At 49.1% G+C, this 25819-nt stretch overlaps 3 protein-coding genes across 7 annotated transcripts; 1 reads left to right on the top strand and 2 right to left on the bottom strand.

Annotated features, from left to right (window-relative positions):
• On the bottom strand, positions 1–5070 carry Pygo2 (pygopus family PHD finger 2). Of its 3 annotated transcripts, none has more exons than XM_006232616.5 (3): positions 4792–5070; positions 4069–4118; positions 1–2633 (listed from the first exon to the last, which is right to left on the bottom strand). In XM_006232616.5, exons 2-3 carry the CDS (start codon positions 4108–4110, stop codon positions 1569–1571), a joined length of 1107 nt encoding a protein of 368 aa, XP_006232678.1. In that variant the 5' UTR covers positions 4111–4118; positions 4792–5070; the 3' UTR covers positions 1–1568. The 3 variants fall into 3 exon arrangements, with proteins under 3 accessions (XP_006232678.1, XP_006232677.1, NP_001099917.1); XM_006232615.4 differs by lacking the exon at positions 4792–5070 and adding an exon at positions 4515–4653 and having other exon boundaries at positions 4069–4224; NM_001106447.2 differs by lacking the exon at positions 4792–5070 and adding an exon at positions 4515–4671 and having other exon boundaries at positions 4–2633.
• Positions 5071–5219: 149 nt separating this feature from the next.
• Shc1 (SHC adaptor protein 1) lies at positions 5220–16828 on the bottom strand. 3 transcript variants are annotated; one of them, NM_053517.3, is made up of 13 exons: positions 16684–16785; positions 13227–13394; positions 12597–12667; positions 12049–12112; positions 11800–11919; positions 11370–11423; positions 11033–11084; positions 10743–10869; positions 8781–8967; positions 8623–8692; positions 8411–8542; positions 8033–8271; positions 5220–6943 (listed from the first exon to the last, which is right to left on the bottom strand). In NM_053517.3, the coding sequence occupies exons 2-13, from the start codon at positions 13389–13391 to the stop codon at positions 6815–6817; spliced, it is 1410 nt and encodes a 469-aa protein (NP_445969.2). In that variant the 5' UTR covers positions 13392–13394; positions 16684–16785; the 3' UTR covers positions 5220–6814. The 3 variants fall into 3 exon arrangements, with proteins under 3 accessions (NP_445969.2, XP_038959202.1, NP_001157532.1); XM_039103274.2 differs by lacking the exon at positions 13227–13394 and having other exon boundaries at positions 16684–16828; NM_001164060.2 differs by lacking the exon at positions 16684–16785 and having other exon boundaries at positions 13227–13929.
• A 315-nt stretch (positions 16829–17143) lies between these two features.
• Cks1b (CDC28 protein kinase regulatory subunit 1B) lies at positions 17144–21726 on the top strand. The gene is made up of 3 exons (NM_001135749.2): positions 17144–17238; positions 19644–19771; positions 20336–21726. The coding sequence occupies exons 1-3, from the start codon at positions 17180–17182 to the stop codon at positions 20386–20388; spliced, it is 240 nt and encodes a 79-aa protein (NP_001129221.1). The 5' UTR covers positions 17144–17179; the 3' UTR covers positions 20389–21726.
• Positions 21727–25819: the final 4093 nt, after the last annotated feature.

Below are 25819 nucleotides of genomic sequence, written 5' to 3'. Positions count from 1 at the left end.
TTTGGATTTTCATGTCATTTTATTAATCCAACCGTACAAAAAGATCCTGTAACAGCATCCCTGCCAACCCACTCTCTTCCAAAGAGCAGCAGAGAAGAACAAGGGGATGGGCCCTCCCCGGGAGCATTTTACAAACCATGGAGACAACACAAAAGTAGTGGCAGGTAACAGGTGCGAACAAAACCACAGCACAACACAGAGCTAAGCAGAGAGGCTTAGGAGCTGAGGGGCGCAGAGTAAGAAGCAGGTCCACCCTTGCCGCCTTCAGCTTCAAAGGCTGCCAACTCTGAGTGTCTTCTCTCTCCCCATGCAGGAAGCATGAGGACTGAGATGGGACGTCCCAGAGGGTAGCCTTTATCATCAAGATGGGCACCTCTGACTCTCTCAGGAGGGCCACACCCAAGCCTGCCTTCCCCACCCAGTTGAGGAATGGACATTGGGGTTAGCTGGAGAGAAGAGCAGCTGAGAGGGTCTCCTGATCAGGCCACAATCCCATTGCTGGCAGAGAGTGGTACAAAAATAAAAATACACCAAGCCTAGTTGCTGGATCACCAGGCCCAAGATGACATCGCAGGATAAAAAAGGGTAAGAGAAAACTTCGGGTTCTTTCAGCTCATAGTGTCATGGCTTTGAGGGTCCTACTGCCCAGCCTGTCCCCAAAGCCATAGCAGGGCCTCCCTTGGGTCCTTTCATCAGGGACGGAATGAGGTACAAGGTACATTTCCCCAAGAGAGACAGAGAAAATGAGTACCAGGAGCTGAAGAAAAGCACTGTCACACTGTGCACCAGACAAGCGGGGACAAAGGGGCTTAGACCTCCAGTCCAGATTTCCAGGGGAGCCCAAACTTCAAATACTCTGGTCACTCAGACCACATATCCCAATTTTTGGCAAAACATATGGTCACTGAGAGAAAACCACAAGAGAAGCTGAGAGAGGACCAGTGACTTTGGTATGAGGAAGGTGTCTTCTCAGCATCTTACCTACAGTCTTGAAGCCCCAGACAGACAATTGCTCTGGTCAGGAACGCTCCTGTTTCAAGGTATTTGGTGCTCCACAAGGAATGGAGTAAGTCAGGTCCAGGGGAAGCAAAGGGACAGAGAGAAGAGAGAAATCCCCACTTTTGTTTCCAGGACTGAAGAAAGGGGCTCTATCTCAGGGAGCGAAGAAACCTTGAACGCATGACTCCAAGAACTACAGCAGCAGCCATGGGGCTATGCAGGGATTGTAGGCACGGGTGTTGGGGTCATCTGCGCACAGGACATCCTTGCCCTCTGAAACTTCCTCCAGCCCCTTTTCTCTTGCAGCCTCGAGTTGGACTCTAGGAATGGCTCTGCTCAGCAAGACTTGTTTCCTGTGTCTTGGGAGGTACTCAGTGCACAAGTTCCCAGAAACAAACAAACAAGCAAGCAACCCAGGCTCTTCTGCCTGCCTGCCTGCCTCAGTTCCTTTTCTGCTCCCAGGAGCCATGCTTCTGCTCCATGGGGATGGGGAGCCAGTGGAAGACAGGAGCGAGAGTCACCCTGCAAGAGCATGGTGGAGATGTACACTTCCCCAAGCCATCGCACAGTCACCCATCGTTGGCAGCCACCAACTGGCCCATGCCCTCACGGATGTAGACGGATTGGATCTCCTTGGTCTTGAGGCAGAGATCACAGGCCCAGACGGCAGAGGCCTCGGTGGTCAGCAGGCCGTAGGCACTCTCGGTCATGCCGGTGCACTCACGGTGAAACCACTTCTGGCAGGAGGCCTCACACAAAATGGCATCCTGGTCATCATTCACCTCGCTCCGACAGGCACCGCAAGGGTACACCAGGCCCGGGGGAGGCTGGGGCCCTGAGCCTCCACCTGCCTTGCCTGGAGGTGCCAGACTGTTGGCATCTGGAGTGCCCCCACCTCGACCGCTGCTGCTAGGGGGGAAACTGGGCTGATTCCCATTAACAGCAGCAGCTGGGGAGCCTGAGTGGGGCTCCTGGGGAAAAGCAGTGGGGGCGGGTGGATTCAAGGGCTTTCCACCATCTTCACCACCAGGGCCAGGAAAACCAGGGTCTGGACCAGGGAAGGGACTTGTGTTGGGAGGCAGGCTGGGGAGTCCCTGACCAGGTCTCTGAAGAGAAGGACCAAAGGGTGCTCCTGGTTGGGTAAAGCGTTGGGGGAGAGGAGGAGGACCGAGCTCGCCTCTAGGGGGCTGCCCCATGGTGGGTGAGATCATGGGACCAAATCCCCCCACCGGGCCTGGTATCATTTGCCCACCAGGTGGACTAAAGTTTTGGCCCAGAGACTGGTTGAAGGGCTGACTGGGAAAGTTCATATTGCCTGGGGGCGGATAGCCAGGGCCCTGAGGAGGCATATTAAAAGCTGGACCCATAGGGTTGGGAGGAAAAGGAGGTGGCTGCCTACGAAGCGGCTGGGGACCCCCTCCTCCTCCAGTGCCATAGCCTGGGGGGACCTGGCCTGCCATGCCCCCCTGTACACGAAAGCCTCCAAAGGGTACAGGACTGCCAAGGAACGGAGGGCCCGCACCCCCCATCTTAGGGGCTCCGAAGTCATCCTCAAAAGGGTTAGAAGCGACCAGATGATCCACCATGGGGGTCGGGGGTGGAGCGAACTCCGTCAGATGTGAGTATGCAGGACCCTAGTGAAAACAGGAAGAAGATGAGAGACAGATGCAAACAAGGAGAGCACCTCAGACACAGCACACTCTCTGGAAGCTGACACAGCTCGGATCCAAAACTCTGACTGACATTAGACATGCTAGAGGGGGCAAGGCAGAGCCTGCGGTGCAACGACACTGTTTTTAAAAAACCAAAACACCGGGGTTGGGGATTTGGCTCAGTGGTAGAGCGCTTGCCTAGGAAGCGCAAGGCCCTGGATTCGGTCCCCAGCTCCGAAAAAAAGAACCAAAAAAAAAAAAAAAAAAAAAAAACCAAAACAAAACACCAAAAGGCAGCTCCCTTCAGGAGTTGTAGTCACATACACATATGGCTAAATACAACAATAATAATTTAAAAAACACCAAAAATCTCAAAAAATACAAAACCCAGGTCTGACCCCAAAGTAATTTTCTAAAATTTTTAATTTTGAGACAGTGTCTTATATAACCCAAGCTGACCCTGAACTTCTCACTCTCACCATCCTCCTACCTCTTTCTCTGGGGTGCATATATCTGATTTATGTGGTGCTGGGGTTTGAACTCAAGGCTTTGTTGCATGCTAGCTAGGCTAGCACTCACAATATTTAACTTTTTTCTTTTTATTCTTTTTTTTTTTTTTTTTAAACAGTTTCTCTGTATAGCCCCCTGGCTGGCCTGAAACTCACAGAAATCTGCCTGCCTCTGCCTCCCAAGTCCTGAGATTAAAGATGTGCACCACCATGCACAGGGAAGTATTTAACTTTTTAAAAGCCTTGTATTTTCTAAACTTTTATAAGAGAACAACTGTCAAAGCACTGTAGCATTGTGACACTTAGAAAAGACTCAGTAAGCTGGGCCTGTGATACATGCCAGTCATGCCAGCAGAGATAAAAGCAAGGCTGGGCACCTTGTCTCAAAAAAAAGTAGAGTGCGGGCGGGAGAAATGGCTCGCAGGTTTTGGGCCCTTGCGGCTCTTGCAGAAGCTCTGGGTTCTATTCCCAGCACCCACGTGGTAGCTCCTAGGTGCCCTTCTCCTCCAGTTCTGGGGAATCTGACCCCTTCTTCTAGCCTCCTAGGGCACATGCACTCATCCAGGGGGTCCCCAGCACTGCAGAAACTGGTATGGTGTTGCACGTCTGAAATCCCATCACTTTGGAAAGCTGAAGCAGGAAGATCATAGAAACCCAAAGTCATTTGGCTACACAGCAAATATGAAGCCAGTCTGGGACACATGAGACCTTGTCTCCAAAAGGAAGGGAAAAAGGCTGGGCTAAACGTCATCAAGACAGAACTAGGACCCAAAAGGGAAAAGAGAGAAGAGTATTTCCACTTTTTCTTGATCCTGCACCTGATGGAAAGCACAGAAGAGCAACGGGGACACACTAGACAAAGCAGGAGGGGCTTCTAGGAAACACTCCCACCACAGACCTCCACTTACCTGAGTATTGGACTTTCTTCGCTTCTTTTCAGGGCTCTTCATTTGCAGACCTGGAAGAGCAGCAATGGGCAGACGGAGGCAAGTTTTCCTGAGGTTTCTACAGTCTCTTTCCTCCCAGCCACTCTCCAGACTCTAACTTCCACGCACACTTGCTTACTTATTTAAGAAACAGGGGTGAAATATGAAAAATGGCTAGTATGACTACACTCTCAGCTACATCTTCCTTCAAATCAAAGATGACCCAATCTCTTCAAAACTACCAAGTTTTCTCAATTCAGTGTCCTCCAAAACCTAAAGTGTTCTGTGACACCTGTCCCCAACCACTGACCCTTCTCCCCTGAGGCTACCTCCAAGCTTCTAGGCAACTTCCCCCATCCCCCAACCATTCCATCTGAGGTTCCAGGGTCCTAGGCCTCCATAGCCCCTGCCCTTCTCTGCGCTCTCACCGGCCTTGCCCTGCTTCCTCCCGGTGCTGGGCGGCGCGGGGGGTGGTGCGGGGCCGCTGCCTCCCTCCAGCTTGTCCGGTGGGGGCGGCGCCGAGGCGGCCATGGATTGGGGGACCCGAGTCAGCGTCGGCGGGGGATGGAGGCGTCCTCAGGCCGCACCATCGCCCAGACGGGAGTCAGGGGCAGCGCAGCCCCCCCGAGCAGCAGCAAGCCCTAGTCACGCCGAGGGGGAAAGCACAGAGCTGGAGCACCAACTGCGCGCCTGCTCCAGACTCACCGCCCGCCCGCAGCCACAGCAACCGGAACCGGAACTCCAATGGGTTACCACCACCAAGCACCGTGAGGAGGGAAAGCTGGGAAGGGACCAGACGCCGCACCCAGGAAGGCTGGGCCTCGTCACGCCACTCCTCCGAAGTGCCGCTTATCGCCACCCTAGCTGGCTGTAGTTGTGTGAGACGTACCACTCAACAGGGGCAGCGTAAGCTCCGGGTGGGCCTCGGGGCGGCCCGGACACGCCCCTTCCCGCTGTGAGCCAGTAGCCTTGCAGACACGTCCCCACCGCACAGCCTCACAGCTCCCCACTGTCCCCACTGGTGTTGAGCGCTGGCTTTGAGCCCACTCAACCTAGCCCCGACGGGGTCTGCCGCCATCTCCCACTGACAGCCCCCATCAATCAGACTTTTCAGAGGTGTTGAGAGGCCGAGGTAGAAGAAATACGGACTTTAATGAAGACTATTTCCCTTTGGTATAAGACATCCAAACCAAAAATAGGCGACAGCCAAGACTGAAATCCAGTCGACCACTCCTTGTCCAGAAAGCCTTCAGAGTAAGCTTGCAAGGTTTCTGTGCTGGCCTGGCCGCATCTGCCCTCAAGCAGAAGGGAGGATCTAAAGCTATCACATAATTCCACAACACTGTTCAGCCAAATTTCTGCTCAGGTGTCTTGAGGAAGAAGGAGGCGGGGGCGGGGGGTAGGGGGAGGTACGGGACCCTGTCCTAGTTAGGCCAGGGAGTAAAATTCCAACAAGATGTTTTAAAAAAAAAAGTTTGGAAACGTCAACGAGGTGATGTATAAATGTAATTGATTATCATAATTCTGTGCTCAAAAGTCAGCAACGAAAAACAAAACTAGGAAAATAAATCTACAGCCCTAAAATGTATACTTTTTTTTTTCTATAAAAAAGAGAGAGAGAGAGAGAGAGAGAGAGAGAGAGAGAGAGAGAGAGAGAGAGAGAGAGCGAGCGAGCAGTTCCAGACCTGCAAATGGTATTGGGGATTGTCTACTGCTTCAGTCTCCAGGCCTCCATAAAACCCACTTGGACTGCACACATACTGGAGGCCCAAGTGAGCCACACACACCTGTCCCAAAAGAGGGAGACTGATGGGGTTACAGTAACGGCTACACTTTGGCTGTAGACTATAACACACATGCAAACATGGGAGGGGTGGGCTTAAGAAATGTATACAGACCCCTTGGAAGGAAGGCATTGAGGTCAGGAGGCACTGAGCAAGATGAGTCCAATCCTGCCCCTCCCCAAGGCTCTGGGGGTAATTGTTCTTTTTGGTTTTTTGGAAACAGGTCCTCTCTCCATAGCCCTGGCTGTACTGGAACTCACTGTTGTAGGCCAGGGTAGCTTCACAAATCCTCCTGCCTCTGCCTCCTGAGTGCAGTGATTAAAGGCATGTGTCACCACATCCTGGCCTGGGGCAACCTTTAAAGGGCTGTACATCCAAAAGCAGAGGAGATGGTGGCCACTCCTGCCCTATTCTCCCCAGACACAGGAAGGGATGCTGAGCAGAACAGGGTTCCAGAAGTCAAGGTGTCAGTAACCCCTGTCCACATCTGAAGAGCCTGAGAACTCTGCATAAAGTATCTGCAGACCTATGATAGTCGAAGGCACAAAGTTTTAAGGAGATGCATAGGGAGTAGGATATGTTAAAAGGGGTCTGGGGTACCCTGAAGACCAGGAGTAAACCAGAGGTATGATTATTTCCCTTCCCCCAAAGGGCAATTACTCCACTGGGTCTAACACCACAGGGTATTTTCCATTATAAAACCCACCCTTTTGGGGGAAGGGCATCAGGTTGGCACAGGCAAGGCCCAGACAAGGGACCACTCTGCACATTAATACTTTGGTGAGGTTTGGGCAGAAGAAGGATGCTTTCCCAGGCTCCTAAAAATCCTCTCTCAAGTGGGCACTAAAGCCGTGTCCTTGCCGCTCAGTTCCCACCAAGCAGCGGCCCCACGAGTACACGGTAGAAGGGAGTGGAGAGCGTCCTCCAGGAGAGGCTAAGAAGGATCACACTTTTCGATCCACAGGTTGCTGTAGACACAGCTCACTGCCTGCAGAGATGATGGGTAAGTGATTGTCCATGTGGTAGCTGATCAGGTGACTGACACTCTCAAAGCGGTGATCCTTTGTCCGAACCTGGGAAGGGGCAAATAAGACGGTCAGTTCAGGAGAAGAGCTCAGTAAGACTTTAGCCTCCAAGACTGAGGAAGATGGGCCAGGTCAGCCATGATTATCTAGGTTTCTTTACAGAGAAGACAGTCACACAGGTGGGAAGGGTGACCAGAAGTCACAGAAGCCGACGGTGAAAATCCTGACTTGAAGGAAGCTGGAGTCTCAAAAGTGAATACACAATGCTGAAACAATGTGGAAAGAATGCTGAGAAAAGAAAAGCTGGGCAGTGGTGGCACAGCCTTTAATCGCAGCACTCGGGAGGCAGAGCTAGGGGAGCTCTTGAATTCGAGGTCAGCCTGGTCTACAGAGTGAGTTCCAGGGTTACATAGAGCACCCTGTCTTGAACCCACCACTACTCCTCGCCTAAGAAAAAGAAGAAGAGGAGGAAGAGGAGGAAGAGGGTGAGGAGGAGGAGGAGGAGGAGGAGGAGAAAGAAGAAGAAGAAGAAGAAGAAGAAGAAGAAGAAGAAGAAGAAGAAGAAGAAGAAGAAGAAGAAGAAGAAGAAGAAGAAGAAACCAAGGTTGTATGAAGTAGTACAACAGGTTAGATTTGTTAAAAAGAACACTGAGTGTGAGGCTAAGGGGCTCCATCCAGAGATTCCGGACTCCTCTTACGAGAGGAAATTTGGAGTCTCTACCCCCTAACCATCTGACACGGGGCATCACTACCTTTCCAGTGTCATTTCCTCACTTAGTAAAGAGGGTTCAGATCAAGTAAACACTCTGTAGGTCAGGTAGGTTTCACTGGGATTTTTTTTTTTTCCCGGAGCTGAGGACCGAACCCAGGGCCTTGAGCTTGCTAGGCAAGCGCTCTACCACTGAGCTAAATCCCCAACCCCTTCACTGGGATTTGAGGTCTGGTCAGAACTGAAAAAAATACAGCTCAGACTCAAGGACAGCAGGGAAGGAACTTTGAGCCACTGCAGGCTGATGCAAGTAGCTAGCAGAGCAAAGGAGGCCCCCAGAAAGTCTCTATTGAAGAAAGCCTAGAAAGCAATAAGGAGAGGGCAAGGTACCTTTCCTTACCACCCCCTCCCATACCTGTCACACTTACCACACCTTCAGGGTCCACCAGAAGCAAGTGCTTGGGCTGCCCACTCTGCAGACCAGTGAGCACGTACTGGCCAGGTGTGGTTGTACTCTCTCGCACCAAGAAGTCACCGTTGAGCTGCAGCAGCGCCTCAGCCTCCCGCCGGCTGAGTTTCCCATGAAACCAGGACTCCCCTTGGAGCTGCTCAGCCATGGACATGGACTGGGGAGCTGGCGGCACCCGGAGTGCATCTTCGAAGGGCTCTAGGGGTGTAGAGATGGCTAGGAGAGCGAGCTTGCCCAGTATACACCCAAGACCCAGGCTCAGTGGGGAAGCCAGACAGGAGACAACAGGCAGAAAAGAAGAAACAACAGAAGGTGGGGCTACAAGAGACTCACTCACTCATGTCAAAGAGGTCTCGGGGTGCACTGCCATTAACAGAAGGATTTGGGGGTCCAGCCCCACCACCAGCTTGCCGGGCCTTGTCTAGATTCTGGATGTTGACATAGGAAGGATCATCGAAGAGTTCTCTGCCTGTTAAGGATAAAAAAAGACAGCATCAATCCCAGCCCTGCCTTCTGTACTCCTCTCTGTTCTATCAGCAGTGTTCACACCTGGGCACGGTGGTGGAGGCAGCATCTGTTTACGGACTTCATGGTCTCCTGTAACATGCTGCCCTATTGGCTGTAAAAAAAAAGAAAACTGGGTGAGAGCAAGGCCCTAGCCAGCCATTCCCACCCTGGCCTTAAGTATCTCCACCCTGGCCCCTTACCAGTGTAGCTCCCAAGTGGCTGGGCATCTGGGTACTGGGCAGAGTGGGTCGAGCAGCCCCTTCCCGAAGCCTCATATCTACCACTCCACCAAGAGGGGGTTCCTTCCCTGGGAAGTCATTGTAGTACTGATGGTCAGGGGGCTCTTCTTCCTCCTCATCCCAAGCTGAGCCATCAAAGCCAGCCATCCTGAAAAAAGAAGGAGCGAGAGAAGAGGTAGGTGTAAATACGGAGCTAGGAGACCCAGGGAGGGAGGAAACCAGTGACCACATACCAGCATATACTGTGGTCAGCTCTAAGGCTTGGTGCTGTAAGACTGGTATTCCTTCCACAATTTAAGAAATTGCAATAAAGATTGGGGTTGGAGAGATACATACAAGGTCTCTCAACTGAAAGGAGATAGATTTGAGATTTAATTTGGTTTTGAATTGAAAACTCTCACTTTTGACAGCTATGCTACCTCCAAAGAGGGATGGGAGCTCCATCAAACAGAGAGGGATGGGAGCTCCATCAAACAGAGAGGGATGGGAGCTCCATCAAACAGAGAGGGATGGGAGCATTATCAAACAAAGGGAACATCCAGAATGATTTCACATACAAAGCCCCTGGTGGCCACATTGTTTATCTCTTGTGACTTTAAGAAAGCAGCCTGGGGATCTCAGGTCAGAGGTGCTGGGGCTGGGGCATAGCTCAGTTGATAAAGTCTGAGGGTCAGAATTCAGATCCCCAGGTTCCATGTGCAAGCCAGACCACTTTTCCAATGGTGGCCACCTATAACCCCAACACTCTTGAGGCAGACAGGATCCAGACCAATCTGGTTGCTGCTAGCTAGATCTAGCGAGCTCCAGATCAGAAAGAGATCCTGCCTCAATAAAGTGTGAAACACCAGAGGAAGACACCTGACATCAACTTCAGACCTCTACACATACACATACAACATATGCCCCACACAGACATGCACACTCGCACACACGCACACACACACACGTACATACAAAAAAAAGAAAAAGATAGTCTCTTAAACCAGATTCTTTTTTCTTCCTTTCTCTTTCATTCTTTCTTCCTCCCTACTCCCTTTCTTTTTTCCTTACCTTCTTTTTAGTTTTTTTTTTCTTTTTTTTTTTTGTTTTTGTTTGTTTTTTGAGACAGTGTTTCTCTGTGTAGCTCTGGCTGTCCTGAAACTCCCTGTGTAGACCAGGCTGGCTTCAAACTCAGAGATCCACTGTCTCTGCTTCCTGAGTGCTAGGATTAAAGGCCTGATTACGATCCAGACTCATTTGAGTGTCAGAGGCAGGAAAACACAGAACAATGAACGGGGGAGTACGGTGCTCTGGGGTTAAGAAAACTGCTGACGTTGCAGAGGACCCAGGTTTGGCTCCCAGCACTCACATGGCAGCTCACAAACACCTGTAATTCCACTTCTAAGGGATCCAATGCCCTTTTTTGGCTTCCATAGGCAATGCATACACTTGTATATGCAATAAATTACACATATGCATAAAATAAAAATAAATCTTTAAGAAAAGTGAAAGTGTACAAGAACACAGGGCTAGGCCAAAAATGAGGAACTTAAAAATTAAATGTTGGGGGGCTGGGGATTTAGCTCAGTGGTAGAGCGCTTGCCTAGGAAGCACAAGGCCCTGGGTTCAGTCCCCAGCTCCGAAAAAAAAGAACCAAAAAAATAAATAAATAAATAAAAATTAAATGTTTATCCAGTAAAAAAAAGCAGTCTGCTGAGAGGTGCTGGACTAGAACTCCACCTCAGGCAAACAAAAGATAGAAAGTGTCCCTGCAGCAGGCCTTCAAGTCTTTCCCGATGAGCCAATGGAGAGCTAACACAGCAGGAACAGGGTCATATAGGTCACATCTTTTCTGAACCCCTTGTAGCTCAAGCAGGAGAAGAAATCCACTTCTCAACCCCAGTCTGAGGCTCAAGAGCTGCCTCATCCTCTTCCACAGCTCACCTGTCATGGGGGGTGACCAGCTTGGGTGGATTCCTGAGATACTGTTTGAAGCGCAACTCAAAGGCCTGCCCGATGGTGCTGATGACGTCCTGAGCAAGTCCTTCAGGACACTCCAGGATATGGCAGGCTGGGCACAGTGGAGACGCCAGTGAACTGAGGCAGGGTGCTAGCAGAACATGAGGGCAGGAGCCCCACCCCAGCCCTTCCCAGCAGGATAGCCCTATCGAGTATAACTGATCACTTGCTTCTCAGAGAATTGGTCCCACCCAGTGCTGTCCCCCACGCCTCACCTCTCTGATTCACAGGGTCTTTGGCAACATAGGCAACGTACTCAGCTGTGTCCTGGGGAGGGCAGATCCAGGAGGCCAGTTAGCTAGAGTTTACCTCCTGACCCACTAACTCTGTCCTTTTTACATATTTCACAATCCTTGTGCACCACTTCTTTAGCCAGTATTTTCTCCCTCCCTCTTTTGGTTTTTCAAGAAGGATTACTCTGCATGGCCCTGGCTATCCTGCCTCTTGAGTGCTGGGATTCTTGTGTGGCCACCACTCCCAGCCTCTAGCCAGCATCATTTCAGCCCCTAGTTTCTTCTTCCCCACCCGTCTTTTCTCTGTTCCCCAACTCACCGGATCCCCACCAGACGCGAATGAGATAGATTGCATGTGATGGTTGGCAATGATCTGATGAGGGCAGGGTGGAGAAGGAAGGAATGGTAAAGGTCAGGCAGCCTCAGGGCTCCACGTGAACCCACCCCAGCATAGAACCTTGGAGCCCCGGGATCATTCTCTTGGCCTTTTACCCTGCATTCTCCTAATTTCTTTCTTCTTTTGGTGGGGTGAGGCACAAGGTCTCACTATGTAGCCCTGACTAGAACTCAGATTCCTCTGCCTTGGCCTCCTGGGTGCTAGGATAAAAGGTATCACTATACTCAACCTTCCTAACTTCTTCCTCTTCTACTCTCCAGTTCTTCCTGAAGACTGCAAGTTTTTGGCCTCCAATCCCCACTTGATGCTCCCATAACTAACTATCCCTGGTTCCTTCGAGCAGCCTACCCACCTGTTTGCAGTCTGCTGCCATGAGGTTAAGGCTGCTGGTAGACACAGTGAGAGTGATCGGCATTCCAGCAAACTTCAGGTTACTCCTTCCCAGGATAGAGCTGAGTGGGCGGCTGCAGGGCTAGGAAGGGCCCAGAGTCTCAGAATCTGAGTTTTCCCAGCATAAGGAAATACTCACCTTCTCCCGACACGCCCTGCACATGCCTTCCCCTGCCTCCAATCACCCAGCCCCAACACCAACCACACATACCTTTCTCCTCCTCATCGCCCCTTTGGCACCAGGCACAGCTTCACACACCAAACTGATAGCCTCCCTGGAGAAACAGGAGTACTCAGACCCACCATGGGCCTCCCCCTGGCTAGGGCTGCCACAGAGCTGGGGGAAGGGAAGACCAGGCCAGATTCCCAGAGCACTCCAGGCTCTTTGTCGTGGTGGATTGAATTAAGGGCCTTTAATATTTGATGACACTGAGGGGCCGCTTCCTGGCTGATTGGGTTAGGGCCTCAATGGCTGCAGCTCCACCTCTTCCCAGCTCCCGAATGTTCCATCTCCTTCCCTAAAGCATCAGCAACCTCCTACCCCTGCTGCCTTTTCTAGTCCATCTTCCCACAGTCTCCAAGGCTGGATAGTTAGGTGAGGTGGTGCTCCACACCAGAGCTGGCTCCTTCCAGTCAGAACTACTTCTGTAACTTTCAGTTCTCTGACCACCCACGAGAAATCGCCATCAGCACCACCACCAAATGCCCAACTTCCTCCTCTCCCTGGCTGAGATTTCTGTAACTTCAATCCCCACTAACCTGGTGACCTGAGTCCGGGTATTGAAGTCAAGGGCTCGCATTGACTGTAAGACCTCCACGCAACCCATGTACTGTAGGGGAAGGAGGGAAGAATGGATCAGCTGTCCCCATCCCCCACCCCACACTTGCCAGCCCTTTGCAGAAGGTTCTAGGGCTTTGCCTTATCCCTAAGGAAAGTAAAGGTGAAGTAGCTTTCCTACTGCCTGGGGCTACCACCCCATAGGTGTACTGTGAAGGGGAAAGGGGAAAGAGGAAAGAAAGACCGCAAAGAGGAACTTCATGCACCACAGAGACATTATGAGAGGAGTAGCAGGTATTGGGTAGGATGGAGTGACATCTCTGGAAAAAGGAGGAGTCTAAAGGGAAGAATCAAGAAGTCATTTTCATTCAACTTTTACCAAAAGCCTCTGATGTGCTTGAGCATTGTGTAAACTGGGGAGTGGGGACCAAAGGAGGAAAGGCAGAAGATTCGCAGGCTAAATTAAGGGCAGAGAACTGGAGAAGGAATGCACCAGGTTTAAGAACTAAGAGAATGGCACAGATGTTCCAGGGGGAAGAGCAGGAAGTCCCGACAAATCTGGAGGAACTGGAAGGGGTATGGGGAGAGTAGAAAAGGGGATATGCACTCACCCGAACCAAGTAGGAAACCCCAGGTCCCATGACTTTGTCGTTGGGATGCAGCCAGCCTCGTGTGGGCTTATTGACAAAGCTCCCGTGTCTGGTCCACTCCTCGCCCCCCAGCTGGCCCCCTTCTACCCGAGTCCTGCGCCCGCCGCCTCCACTCAGCTTGTTCATGTCCTGGAGGAGGGGCAAGAGGCCTGAGTCCCGAAGGGCTGCTCCTGCACTCCCTTCCCCATCTTCTGCAGCTTTTCCTGGCTCCCCTTTAGGTCCCAGGCGCCCCCCAGCAGGATTGGCCAGCTTCAAGTTGCTCATCCGGGGAAAGAAGGAACACAGGGTAGTCGGGCTATCGTCCCCCGGCAGAGGAGGCAGAATGGGTCCCAGGGATGAGGCTGATGGGGAAGGCAGCTCCTCCGGTGGAGTAGACCCTGAAGCCCCCTCCTCCAGCGATGACAGAGACTCATTCCGAAGTGGGTTGTACTTCGGCTTGGGGGGTAGAAGATCCATGGCTGGGGTGAGAAGGGGGGCTGCTGCCCGGCCCGGCCCCCCTGCCAATTCAGGCAAGGGGGCCAGGCAGGGGGCATCCCCAGACCCTTAGCCTAGTCTGACCTCGGCAGCCGGGTGATAACAGAGGACCTGGGGAGGCGAAGGACAAGTGACCTCTGCTCTCCCAACTCAGACCTAGACAGTTTCAAACCACATCCTGGCCCAGCCCAGCTAGGAAACCTCGTCTGGCTGAGGAGTACAGGCTGGACCCAGAGCTGACTGGCTCCTCCCCAGGGGCGGGGAACTAAGGAGAGAAACCAATCCCCAGGACAGTGCTGACTCACAGGCTCAGAGGGGTTGAGACACCTCCCCACATAATTTGTGTTAGCCAGGCCACTCTCCCCAGCCCAATACAAACAACTAGTGATCTGTCTGGGAAGGAGGAGGTGCCGGGCAAGAAAGAAAGGAAGAATAAGCAAAAGAGAAAAAAGAAAGGAAGGAGTTAAGGAAAACTCTGGACCAATCCAAACAGACCTGGGCAAGCCAAAGAGAGCAGGAAGACCGGGAAGACTGGGAGGGATAGGAAGGAAACAGAAGCTGCTGGGCGGGGAGTGGGGGGAGGGAAGTTGTCCCTCAGAGTTTAGCATTTCCTTTCCAGACCCGGCTGAAGACGTGAATCCCTCACCCCCTAGCCCAGACCACCCCCACCCCCACCATACAGTGAGTGAGGTGGTAGCTCCAGGGAACCTGGGCCATTAGCATCCACCCCAACAGCTGAGGACCAGAGTTGAGAACCAGGAAGGGAAGTAGTCCCAGTGGATGTACTGCGAGGCCCAGAGGAAAGACAAAGCTGAAATAGGAATAAAGGCTAATTCGGGTGGTGCATCTGGGAGCTACCAGACAAGAGCTAGAGCAAGGCTGTTTCTACAAGTCACCAAGGACCAACAGACTTGGGGGTGGGGGTGCTCTTCCAGAGGCCTAGTGAGGAAAGCCCCCAGAGGATATAGAGATCTGGCCACCCCTTAGACCTACAGATATACTTTTACGCCTTATAGGCTACACACCCCACCAGACAGTGTACTTCACACTAGTAGAGGAGTTGGCCTTGGAGGTAGGAGAAAGAAACACACAGAACTGGTGCCTACAAGCCACAAAGGGATAATAGGGCCATAAACAAATCTGTGTTAATAAAGACAGGAAGGAGAAAGGGATATCAGAAGCTGGAATCTGGCCATAAGTGCATAATAATACCAAACCCCTATTTCTTTGCCCACAGTTTCCTGCCACAGCTCTGCTGAAGGCCATTCAGGAAGTTAAAGAAAGTGACCAATCAAAATAGCTCCGGATTAAACTATAGCTTTATTCACTTTTTAAAAAGTAACCAAACACAAGAAGTAAAAGGTACTTTTTTGTTTGTCTGGTTTTTCAAGACAGGGTTCGTTTGTGTAACTACATTGACTGCCCTAGAACTTGCTTTGTAGCTCAGGCTGGCCTCAAACTTACAGAGAATCACCTGCCTCTGTCTCCTAAGTAGTAGCACTTAAAGCAGGTTAAATATCATGCTTCATTCGTTCACCTGTCCTTAGTCCCCATCCCAGAAAAGCTGTTACTGAACACCACGCCTCTTCCTTAAAAGAAATTCTGTCATTCCGTTTGCTAAGACCTCAGCTCTTAGGCACAAGAGGAAAAAAAAATCTGCCATAGCCTTACACTCCCAATCACACAAACACACATCATGCTGTTATCTTGGGAGATGGCTTTCTGTGGTAGCTTTCATATCCAAAGGTCAGGAATGATCAACAGATGCGCACATGTGGAAGAAAGAGTAAGCACAAGCCTTTAAATTTACTTAGAGATTGCCTACTGAACCAAAGGCTAGGTAGTGGGGGCAGGGGAAGAGCCGGGTCAAACACCTCAGCACAGCAGGGAGGAAGCTGGAGTGGCAGGAAATTGCAGGAAATGGCGAAAGCCTCAGGAATGTTTCCAGCAGGGAAGGTTAGGCAAGTGGGGCCAGGATGAATGCCAAACTCGAGTATCTGGTTAGGGGGAGGGGTCTTGTAAAGGACACTAACCCCTACTCCTGTCTCCAAAACAGTTTTTCTTTTGACAGCAGAAAAACTTCCACTGCTTTTAGGCTCACACAAACCATGCTAAGTCCAATCCAAGGAAGGCGCCACCTATGGCTGTCTTTAGGATGGGGTCTGCCCAAGAAAGGAGCAGAATCAAGAGTCTCTAGAAAAGCCACTCCTTCATCCACGCTCCAGCCGTAAACGAAACTCAGCCCCTTCAACTTAATTCACTCTCGTACGTTATAGGAGGGAGAAACGACGCTGCCTATATGCTCACTCCTTACAACCACAATTTTCAACCTCCCACCTTATAGAGCACCAGAGCTCAGGAAAATTAAGCCCAAGGCTTAAAACAAGGAGAGAGATATAGAAAGCGGATGAAACGTCCGGAATTTAAGACCTGGGTTTTGCGGTACTGACCCAAGCCCACCAGGAAGGAGAGTTCTGAGGGGACCAGGTCCCTAACAAGGAGTACGGCACATTTCCCAGGGTCAGACGTGGACAGTGGAAGAGGCGGGTACCAAAGGGGCGGGGTTCCAGAGAGGCGTCACTTTTACAAAGTCAATTCGTTCTTTCTAAAGCAAGGTTTTCCCCCTTTTGGAAGCCAGGCTTTTGATAGACTAGGTTTAGCCGAGAATTCTGAAGAAGCAGTTTCAGAGAACCAGAAAGACTAATCTTGTGGTGCTGGGAAGCATGTCTGGGGTTAGATTCCCAGGGAAGTAAGACCACAGGGTGTGGTCACGATAATAAGAGACAAGTCGGGGTTCAGGGAGCCCCTTGAAGTTGGAAGGTGGGACTTCCGGAGAGGGGTCTCGGGGGCGGGACTTAGACAACAAGACCGGAAGTAGGGTCCTGGGAGAGGGGTTCCGGGGTGGAAGAGGAGTGGGTTGCCCCAGAGAGAAGTCTAGACTTACCAGGGTCTCATGGAGTCTCCGCACCGCACCGCGGGCCGATCTGGTTCCGGACCACGCAACTGTCTGCTTAAGTCACCGCCCCAACTTTCACCCCGGCCTGGGCCTCCCCAGACAAACTTTATTACACTCACTTCCGGCCTCACTAACCCCTGACCCCCTACCTCGCCGTCCCTCCTTTACCCGTCTACTTTCCAAAGCTGGCCAATGACTGCGCGAGCAGGCTCAAGGGGCGCAGTGAGAACCAATAAGAATCCTAGTTTGACCCAGCTCATTCTTCAGAAACCTGAGCACTGCACTCCATTTACGACTTGAAGAGACGCCAGTGCAAGCCAATCGAGGACTTCAAAATGGAGCTGTCCCGCCTTCGGCCGAAGAGACCAATAGGAAGTGCGGGCGGTGTGTTTGAAAGCGAGGCCAAAGAGGGTGGGAGCGCGTGCTGCTGGGAGTTGTCTGGAGGCCAGCAGCACAGGGCTGAGCGCCTTCGGGCAGAGCAGTCATGTCTCACAAACAAATCTACTATTCGGACAAATACGACGACGAGGAATTCGAGTACCGGTTAGTGCTGGCGCGGGGACTACATCCAGGTCGTGCGCCTTGACCAAAGAGAGCACACGAGGAGTTAGATACCTAGGCCGGAGGGGGCGGCGGGGGATGGGGGGGGGCGAAAAACAGTGTAGAACCGGCGCGTGCGCAAGAGATTAGCGAGGAGTGGGGTGGGGGTGGGGGTGGGATTGGGTGCAGCAGCGAAGCGCATGCGCAAAAGGTGGCCGGAGGTTGTAAAACAATGAAAGGGAATTTGGAGTTGGCTGGCTGTTAAGTAGAAGCACGTTGTAGTTCTGATCAGGGAATTCACATCACTCGCACAACCTTGTTGTGGCAGGTTAATTTCCCTAATAGCAAACTGCTCGCGTTGCTGAAATCTCAAAGTCTTCTAAGAGACAGAAGGTAGCCAGTGCAGAGCTGAAAGTTTCGTGCTCTTGATGAAAGGACGGTTCTAAGAGAGCCTCAGTGTTGGTTATTAGCTTACGAAAAAGAAGAGTGGTTGTCAGCCTTGTTTTAGATAAGAGTTTACAGGACTTGAAGTGGCATGAAGACTGTGGACGTAGGGTAGATACCTTTCAAATAACCTGAGCATTCGTGGCGTGCATAGAGGTTTCAAGTGTTCCCTTAAGGTGCAGGGTAAGCTGGTATGATAGCTCACACCTTTAATATTTTCTGGAAATGTGAAGTAATGCCAAGGACAAATTTCAAAATCCGTGGAGTAAACGAACTCTAGAAAGAACCTGACTGGTGAGTATAGGGGTGTAAAGCTAGGGGAATTGTGCTAGAGGAGACTCCTGAGATGAGACCCTGAGAGAACTCGTGTGTGTGTGGTCGTTGGAGAGTCTAAATGCTGGCTATTGGCCAAGAACTGTAAGAAATTCTTGCACCAAATGTGCAAGCATTTGTGAAAATACCATGTCCATGAATTTGAATTGAAGGCGAGGGAAGACAAGCTTCTACAAAGGTTCCTTACTCTGGTGTGTATCGCTTGTAATACTTAACTTCCTAATTTGTATTATCTCTCCTGAGAGAACATAAAAACTACCATTTCAGTGTCTCTAGACATGTTCTACTTCAGACACCCCGGAGAAGTGGGGTGTGTACTGACAGATACAACCATCCTTTATTGGCAAGAAACACCCCCCACACACACAGGGTTGTACTGACAGTCACCTGGGTCAGACACTAAGCCTGTTAGGCTGCTTTGTTATAGGGTGGGATAAACAACCACATGCTTTTTGGACCCAGTTAACTTTTGTACTGTTTTCCTTGTGTGTAACAATGTTACACTTAAGAGTATTTGCCTGGAGGAGAAATGAGCGCTTCATCCCCGAGAAAGCTGAACTCTAGCCTTGCCTCGGGCATTTTGTTTTTAAAGGAGGGGTTTGTTTGGGTTTCCTTTTTGCGGGGGGGGGGGGGGGGGGGTTCTTGTTTTGTTTCTGTACATCAAAGTCACAATTGTGTGCTTGGGACATGTTAGAATGGAAGTTCTTTTCTGACATTTGGATGACATTATGGGGAAGGCTCTTGTTATTACTACAGATGGAGCATTTAGTACATCTTCATTGAGCGTGATAAAGTAAGTCTATTTGAGGGAGTCTGAGTCAAGTCAGGTAATTTTTCGCCATAAACTTTTGGTTGGGGAAGCTTGGGATTTCCCAAGGATAGTAGCACATCCTTAGAGGTGTGAACATTTGCATGGTTCTCTTCATACTTGTTCTGTATCCCCACTCCATTATAGACCTTTCCTCTCCACACAGTCCTCCAGTAGAGTGGGTAGAATGGGGAATCAGCTAGAGGACAGTAAGACCTGTGAAATCAAAGGCTATACAAATACCATCAGTGTCTTATACCCAGTCATCCATTCCAGTTGTTCATTTGTGTTTTTAATAACTTTTATGAAAAATGTACAAAATCCTTGGGTGTTTTTATTTTGGTTTTGGTTTTATTGTTTTTGTTTGTTTGTTGTTTGATTTTATTTATTTATTTATTTTTTGGTTCTTTTTTTTCCGAGCTGGGGACCGAACCCAGGGCCTTGCGCTTCCTAGGCAAGCGCTCTACCACTGAGCTAAATCCCCAACCCCTTGATTTTATATTTTTGAGACAGGGTTTATCTGTGTACCTGTGGCTGTCCTGAAACTTGCCCTGTCAACGAGCCTGGCCTCTGAGATCCACCTGCCTCTGCTTCCCGAGTGCTGGGGTTAAAGGAGTGCACCACCACACTGGGCTTATTTTCACAGATTCTCTGTAGCCCAGGGTAGCCTCAAACTCCTGGTAATCCTCCTGCCATATCCCTGAGTGCCAGGATCGTGGCACATTTGCACTCTTCCTTTCTCTGCCTCTCTGTGTATGTAGGTCAGTGTCTGACAGACTGCCAACTCTGATACAACGCTGACATCCCCATGTTTCTGTTACAGGCATGTCATGTTGCCCAAGGACATAGCCAAGCTGGTCCCTAAAACCCATTTGATGTCTGAATCTGAATGGAGAAATCTCGGTGTTCAGCAGAGTCAGGGATGGGTTCACTATATGATCCATGAACCAGGTCAGTGAAATGTAAGGCGGCATCTCTGGCTGAAGGAAGAAGATTACAGAGCAGAGCAATAGAGGGAGGAGGGTGTCATTCACTGCTGGGTCTTTCCCACACTCAGTATGCAAAGGGACCACAGTAACAAAAATGAGTAAGACATGTAGGAAGATGGGGGATGAGCCTTCTTAGAAAGAAACAAAAGCAATTGCAGCCTTTCATTGAGCCAAAGGGGACACTTTAAGGCCACTTACACCCCAGTTATGGCCCCTGGATAAGCAAAAATAAGCAAAAGTGATCCTATTTCTTGGTAAGACAGTTCCAAATAAGCAAAAGTGATCCTATTTCTTGGTAAGACAGCAGACACCCAGCTGCCAGGTCTGATCAAAGGATACACGAGGCTATGTAAACCAGAGGAGAGACCTAATACTTCTGTACGTGCAGGAAGGCCAGGCTTGTGGGGCTGCATTCATCTGCATGCGGTGGTGAAGCGTGAGTGGCACTGCACTGCACAGTAGCATGCACTGCTGACTGCTCAGAATGCTGGGAGTTTCTTTCTTAGATTTCACTGCTTTTTTTCAGAACCTCACATCTTACTGTTCCGGCGGCCACTGCCCAAGAAGCCAAAGAAATGAAGCCAGCAACCAACTGACTTTGGGCCTCGAGCTTTACACAGCTGTCCTTACTCCCCACCATCTTTCTGATAGCGTGACCGTGTTGCTTTCTTACTTCTCACTTTGATATGTAAAGGATACACTGTTTGAATGTGCTGGTACCTGCTTTGCTTCTGGAGTTGAGCCACCAATGCCACAGCCCTGTCAGATGAGTGTGACCTCAAAGCCCCAGTGTGCTCGGTATCCAGCAGGCCATTTTGCCATCCGTCAGAAGCATGTGAAATCAGATCATGGCTATTACAGGGATGGTGTGAATTTGCTATTGTGGTTTTTACTATTGGGTATTGTATTTATGATGACTTGTGGATTTATGTTTCAATGTATTGGAAACTTTCCATTTTAACTGACAAATCTCTTCCATGTTACAAGCCTTGATTAAAGGAAGTTTTTTTTAAATAACCTTAAGGCTGTGGTTATAAAACCGTCCTATCCCTGTGCTATTGTGTGCCCCTCACCCCTTCATTCCCTCTGAGTCATCTCCCTCCTGCAACCAAGGTGATTGACTGGAATCATTCTGATTCTTACACCCTTCAGGTGGATAATGGAAACCTGACTCTTCACAGTAATGAGGTTTAGTTGAATATTGCAATAACAAATTTATACTGTTTTAATTGGACTTGATGTAAAAACATTCACTGAAATGTATTTCACTGACTACTAGCCTATGATAATTATTTTATTGGAACTGTCTTACCTCATCAAAGCAGATGAACTGTTGTACAGAGTCTGGTCAGTGTTGTCATTTACACAGCCCCAGTGTTTGAAGCGTATCCAAAGACATGAGAGTGGGATTAAGTACCACACAAGACTCTAGCCTCTGAATAGTGGCTGGAGCTGGATTTCAAATGGAGTTGATATTAGAACTGTCATGGACAGTTTCAAGTACTGAGACCACCAAAGTCATTCCTGGAGTAATCCTTTGGCGTGGGCTAAAGACAAGGCTGAGCAGTTAAGAACACTAGTGCTCCTTGAGAGGACCTGAATTCAATTCCCAGCAACCATGTAGGAGTGCTCACAACCACTTGTAACTCCAGTTCCAGGAGATTGAACACCCTCCTCTGGTCTCTACAGAGACCAAACACACCTGGCATATCTATAAGCTTAAAAGGGGGCGGGGAGGGGGGAGTGGATAGAGAGAGGGGTCAGTGGTTAAGAGCACTGACTACTCTTCCAGAGGTCCTGAGTTCAATTCCCAGTAACCACATGGTGGGTCATGATCATCTGTAATGGTATTTGTTGTTCTCTTCTGGTATGTCAGTGACGGTATACTTATATAAATAAAATAATTTTAAAAAATGATTTTAGAAAAAAATCGTGGCATGTAGACTGAGTGTAAGAATGTCTAGCCGGTAGTTATTTACTAAGCTTTGAGAAAAAAGATGTCAACTAGCTGTTTAAAGAAGTGGCTGGAGGGGCTGGGGATTTAGCTCAGTGGTAGAGCGCTTACCTAGGAAGCACAAAGCCCTGGGTTCGGTCCCCAGCTCAAAAAAAAAAAAAAAAAAAAACCTCACTTTGGGGTTGGGGATTTAGCTCAGTGGTAGAGCGCTTACCTAGGAAGCGCAAGGCCCTGGGTTCGGTCCCCAGCTCCGGAAAAAAAGAACCAAAAAAAAAAAAAGAAGTGGCTGGAAAGATGGCTCACCGGTTAAGAGCACTGATTGCTCTTCCAGAGGTCCTGAGTTCAAATCCCAGCAACCACATGGTGGCTCACAACCATCTGTAATGAGATCTGATGCCCTCTTCTGGTGTGTCTGAAGACAGCTCCAGTCTACTCATATAAATAAAAATAAATCTTTAAAAAAAAAAAAAAAGACCAGTGTTTGAGGGGAGACGAGATGGCTCAGTGACTTGAGAGCACTGGTTGCTCTTGCAAAAGACCCACCTTCGGTCCTGTGCTCACAGCCATGCACAACTCCAACGTTGTATTTATGGTACAATGCCTACATGGAGGCAAAGCATTTATACACATTCAAATATAAGAACTTTTAAAAGATGGCTTAGCAAGAGGGCGTTCCTGCCACCACTTCGACCCACTGGTGCAAGGAGAACTCTTAGACTGTTCTCTGACCTCCACAGGTGTGCTGTAGCACATGGACACATGCACAAACACACTCAATGTTTGAATTCTTTTCTCTCCAAGTAAATTATTTTTCATTTCCTTACATAAGAGAGATTGTCATCATTGTTCTTTTATTCCTAGGTAAACTGTCACTATTTTAAAACTTTTTTAAAGATATATTTGGTTTTGAGACAGGCTCTCACTCTGTAGACCAAACTGGCCTTGCCTTTGCCTCCCAAGCACTGAGATTGAAGCTTTATACAACTATACCTAGCTTCAGGTTCATATTGTATGTGTCAGTATTTTGTCCTCACATGTATGTGTTCACCATGTGGTCCCTGGGCATCGGATCTGGGCCTCAGCTGGCCTGGAACCTGGTCCTCTAACAAGCAACAAGTGCTCTTAACTGCGGAAACATCTCTCCAGCCCAACTCACAAACCTCAAGGCATCCACATCTCCTGGAAATGCTCAAAGTGCAGACTCTGGGCACAGTGTTCATGAAATCCTGAGAAATGGCCTAAGCAATGTGTTAAAAGTTCAGTGGTTCTAGCAAGCACTTAAAAACTTGGAACACGGGCTGGAGAGATGGCTCAGTGGTTAAGAGCACCCGACTACTCTTCCAGAGGTCCTGAGTTCAATTCCCAGCAACCACATGGTGGCTCACAACCATCTGTAAAGAGATTTGATGCCCTCTTCTGGTGTATCTGAAGACAGCTACAGTGTACTCATATATAATAAATGAACATTTGTTTAGGAAGAAGTCAGCATTTTTTTTTTAGTAATTTGTTTAAAGATTTATTTACTTAATGTATATGAGCACACTGTCACTGTCTTCAGACCCATCAGAACGGGTACCAGATTCCATCACAGACAGTTGTGAGCCACCATGTGGTTGCTGGGAATTGAACTCAGGACATCTGGAAAAGCAGCCAGTGCTCTTAACCGCTGAGCCATCTCTCCAGCCCAGCATTTTTAATACAATAAAAAATACCATGTATTAGGCAGTCATTAGGCAAGTGGATGTTTGGTGTGTTTTTAGTGGTATTTTTTGTTTATTATATTCTTTTTAGAATTATTGTTGTTTGCTTATTTTGTGACAGGGTCTTACTATATGGTTTTGGCTAGCCTTGAACTCATTCTGTAGACCAGGTTGGCCTCAAACTTAGATCCACCTTCCTCTGCCACCTGAGTGCTAAGATTAAAGGTGTGTACCACCACTCCCAGTTTAAGAATTTCAAACAAGGGCTGGAGAGTTGGCTCAGTGGTTAAGAGCACTAGCTGCTCTTCCAGAGGTCCTGAGTTCAAATCCCAGCAACCACATGGTGGTTCACAACCATCTGTAATAGAATCTGATGCCTTCTTCTGGTGCGTATGAAGACAGCTACAGTGTAGTTATACATAATGAATAAATACATCTTTTTAAAAAGATTTTTTCAGGGGTTGGGGATTTAGCTCAGCGGTAGAGCGCTTGCCTAGGAAGCACAAGGCCCTGGGTTCGGTCCCCAGCTCCGAAAAAAAAAAAGATTTTTTTTCAAACAAGTCTATAATTCTGGTTGCACTCTTCCTCCACCCACCCATCCCCCTTTTAGCTGCTTATTTTTTTTCTTTTATTAAACTAAGGAAATCCCACAGGACTTACTACTTAAAGCTGATCTTTCATTCACTGTAGCATTTTTAAGGTTGTGTGGCACCCCTTGACCTTTCTGAACTTATATCCAACAATATATAATTCTTTCTCAGTCCTGAGATATGAACTCAGATCCTCCCAATGTTAGACCAGTGCTCACCACTAAGCCACGTTGCTAACATTGTTCCTCACGTGTAACAGAGCATATTTATCTGAAAAGATTTTGTGGAATAAAATATGGCCATTTGTGGTTTAGCACACCTTCAAGTCACAACAGAAAATCCCGGGGGAAATGTAGATCTCAGACCCATCCAAATCTACTGCATCACAGTTTACATAACCATAATATCCAGGGATAGTGAGGTGGTTCAGCAGGTAAAAGAGTAAGGTTTGGCCACCCAAATTGGACCACCTGGGTTAGATCCCAGCACCCACATAAAGGTGAAAGAGAAGGGACACCAGAAAGTTGTCCTCTGGCTTCCATATGCCTGCTGTGGCATTGCTGCCCTCCCATCATACAATAATGGTAAAAACGTTTTTGGTTTTTAAAAATCGCAGATGATTAAGCTATTTTCCCCCAGCAAAGCAAAGGGTGGAGGGGCACCGAAATAGGAATTCGATAGGATGTTATGGGTACCCAAAGTGAATACAAGTTACTTCTACTTACTCCTTCTCTGCAGGGGCCCATCACTGAAAAGTGATGTTCTTCTGGAGGGGGTCGGGGCAGGAAAGGGTTTTTAATTTTTAGTGTCAGAGGCTTAAGTAGTTTTTACGTTTATATTAGAAAGAAACGAAGATATCACACTCTGCAACTCACACTCCATTGTGAGATGGATAAACACCGTCTTCATCTTTCTGCTACAAAACAGAACCCCAGGTTGGCGCACTATCTTGGGCTGCCCATCCCAGGGACTCTGAAAGGAAGATCTCCCTCAAATATAAGAGGCAAAACCGGGGGTTGGGGATTTAGCTCAGTGGTAGAGCGCTTGCCTAGGAAGCGCAAGGCCCTGGGTTCGATCCCCAGCTCCGAAAAAAAAGAACAAAAAAAAAAAAAAAAAAAAAAAAAAAAAAAAGGCAAAACCGGGCGGGAGTGGCATACGCCTTTTAAGTCCCAGAACTTTGGAGGCAGAGTCTGGAGGAGTTAATAGGCCTGGTCCACAGAGCGAATTCCAGTTAAGCCAAGCTACACAGAGAAACCATATCTCGAAAGAGGAGAGAGACAGAAAAAGAAATGTGGATGCGACAAACAGTAGTAACACGCGCCATGAATCCCACCACTTCCCAACCAATTCGAGACCAGTCTGATCTGTATAAACAAGTTATTTCCAGGGCTATATACTGGGGCTCTGTCTTAACTGTTTTTTAATAGTTGAATGAAACAGAATCAGATCACAAAGCCGCACCCGACAGTCCTTAAAGCACTTCCCAACATTCTCCTTTCCCGTACCAAACTCTTTAAGTCCCGCCTTCCATGGGCTAAGGGCAGGCCCCTATTTTTATTTCCGGGCAGTGATGACTACGTGGTGTTGCCAATAACAACTTAGCATTTCCTTAGCGCCTAGGATGAAGCGCATGAGCGATTGCCAAATAGACCAATAGAACTATTGTTAAGAGTAAGCGACAGCCAGAGTAACCAATCAACATGAAGCATTGTTAGGTGGGACTTTGAGTTACGGAAGCTGTCCTAGGACATGCGGGAAGGAAAGAG

Source organism: Rattus norvegicus, chromosome 2, assembly GCF_036323735.1.
Source record: "Rattus norvegicus strain BN/NHsdMcwi chromosome 2, GRCr8, whole genome shotgun sequence".
NCBI lineage: Eukaryota > Metazoa > Chordata > Mammalia > Rodentia > Muridae > Rattus > Rattus norvegicus.
Note: the sequence above shows the minus strand (reverse complement) of the source record. Positions and strands in the feature narration are given on the sequence as shown.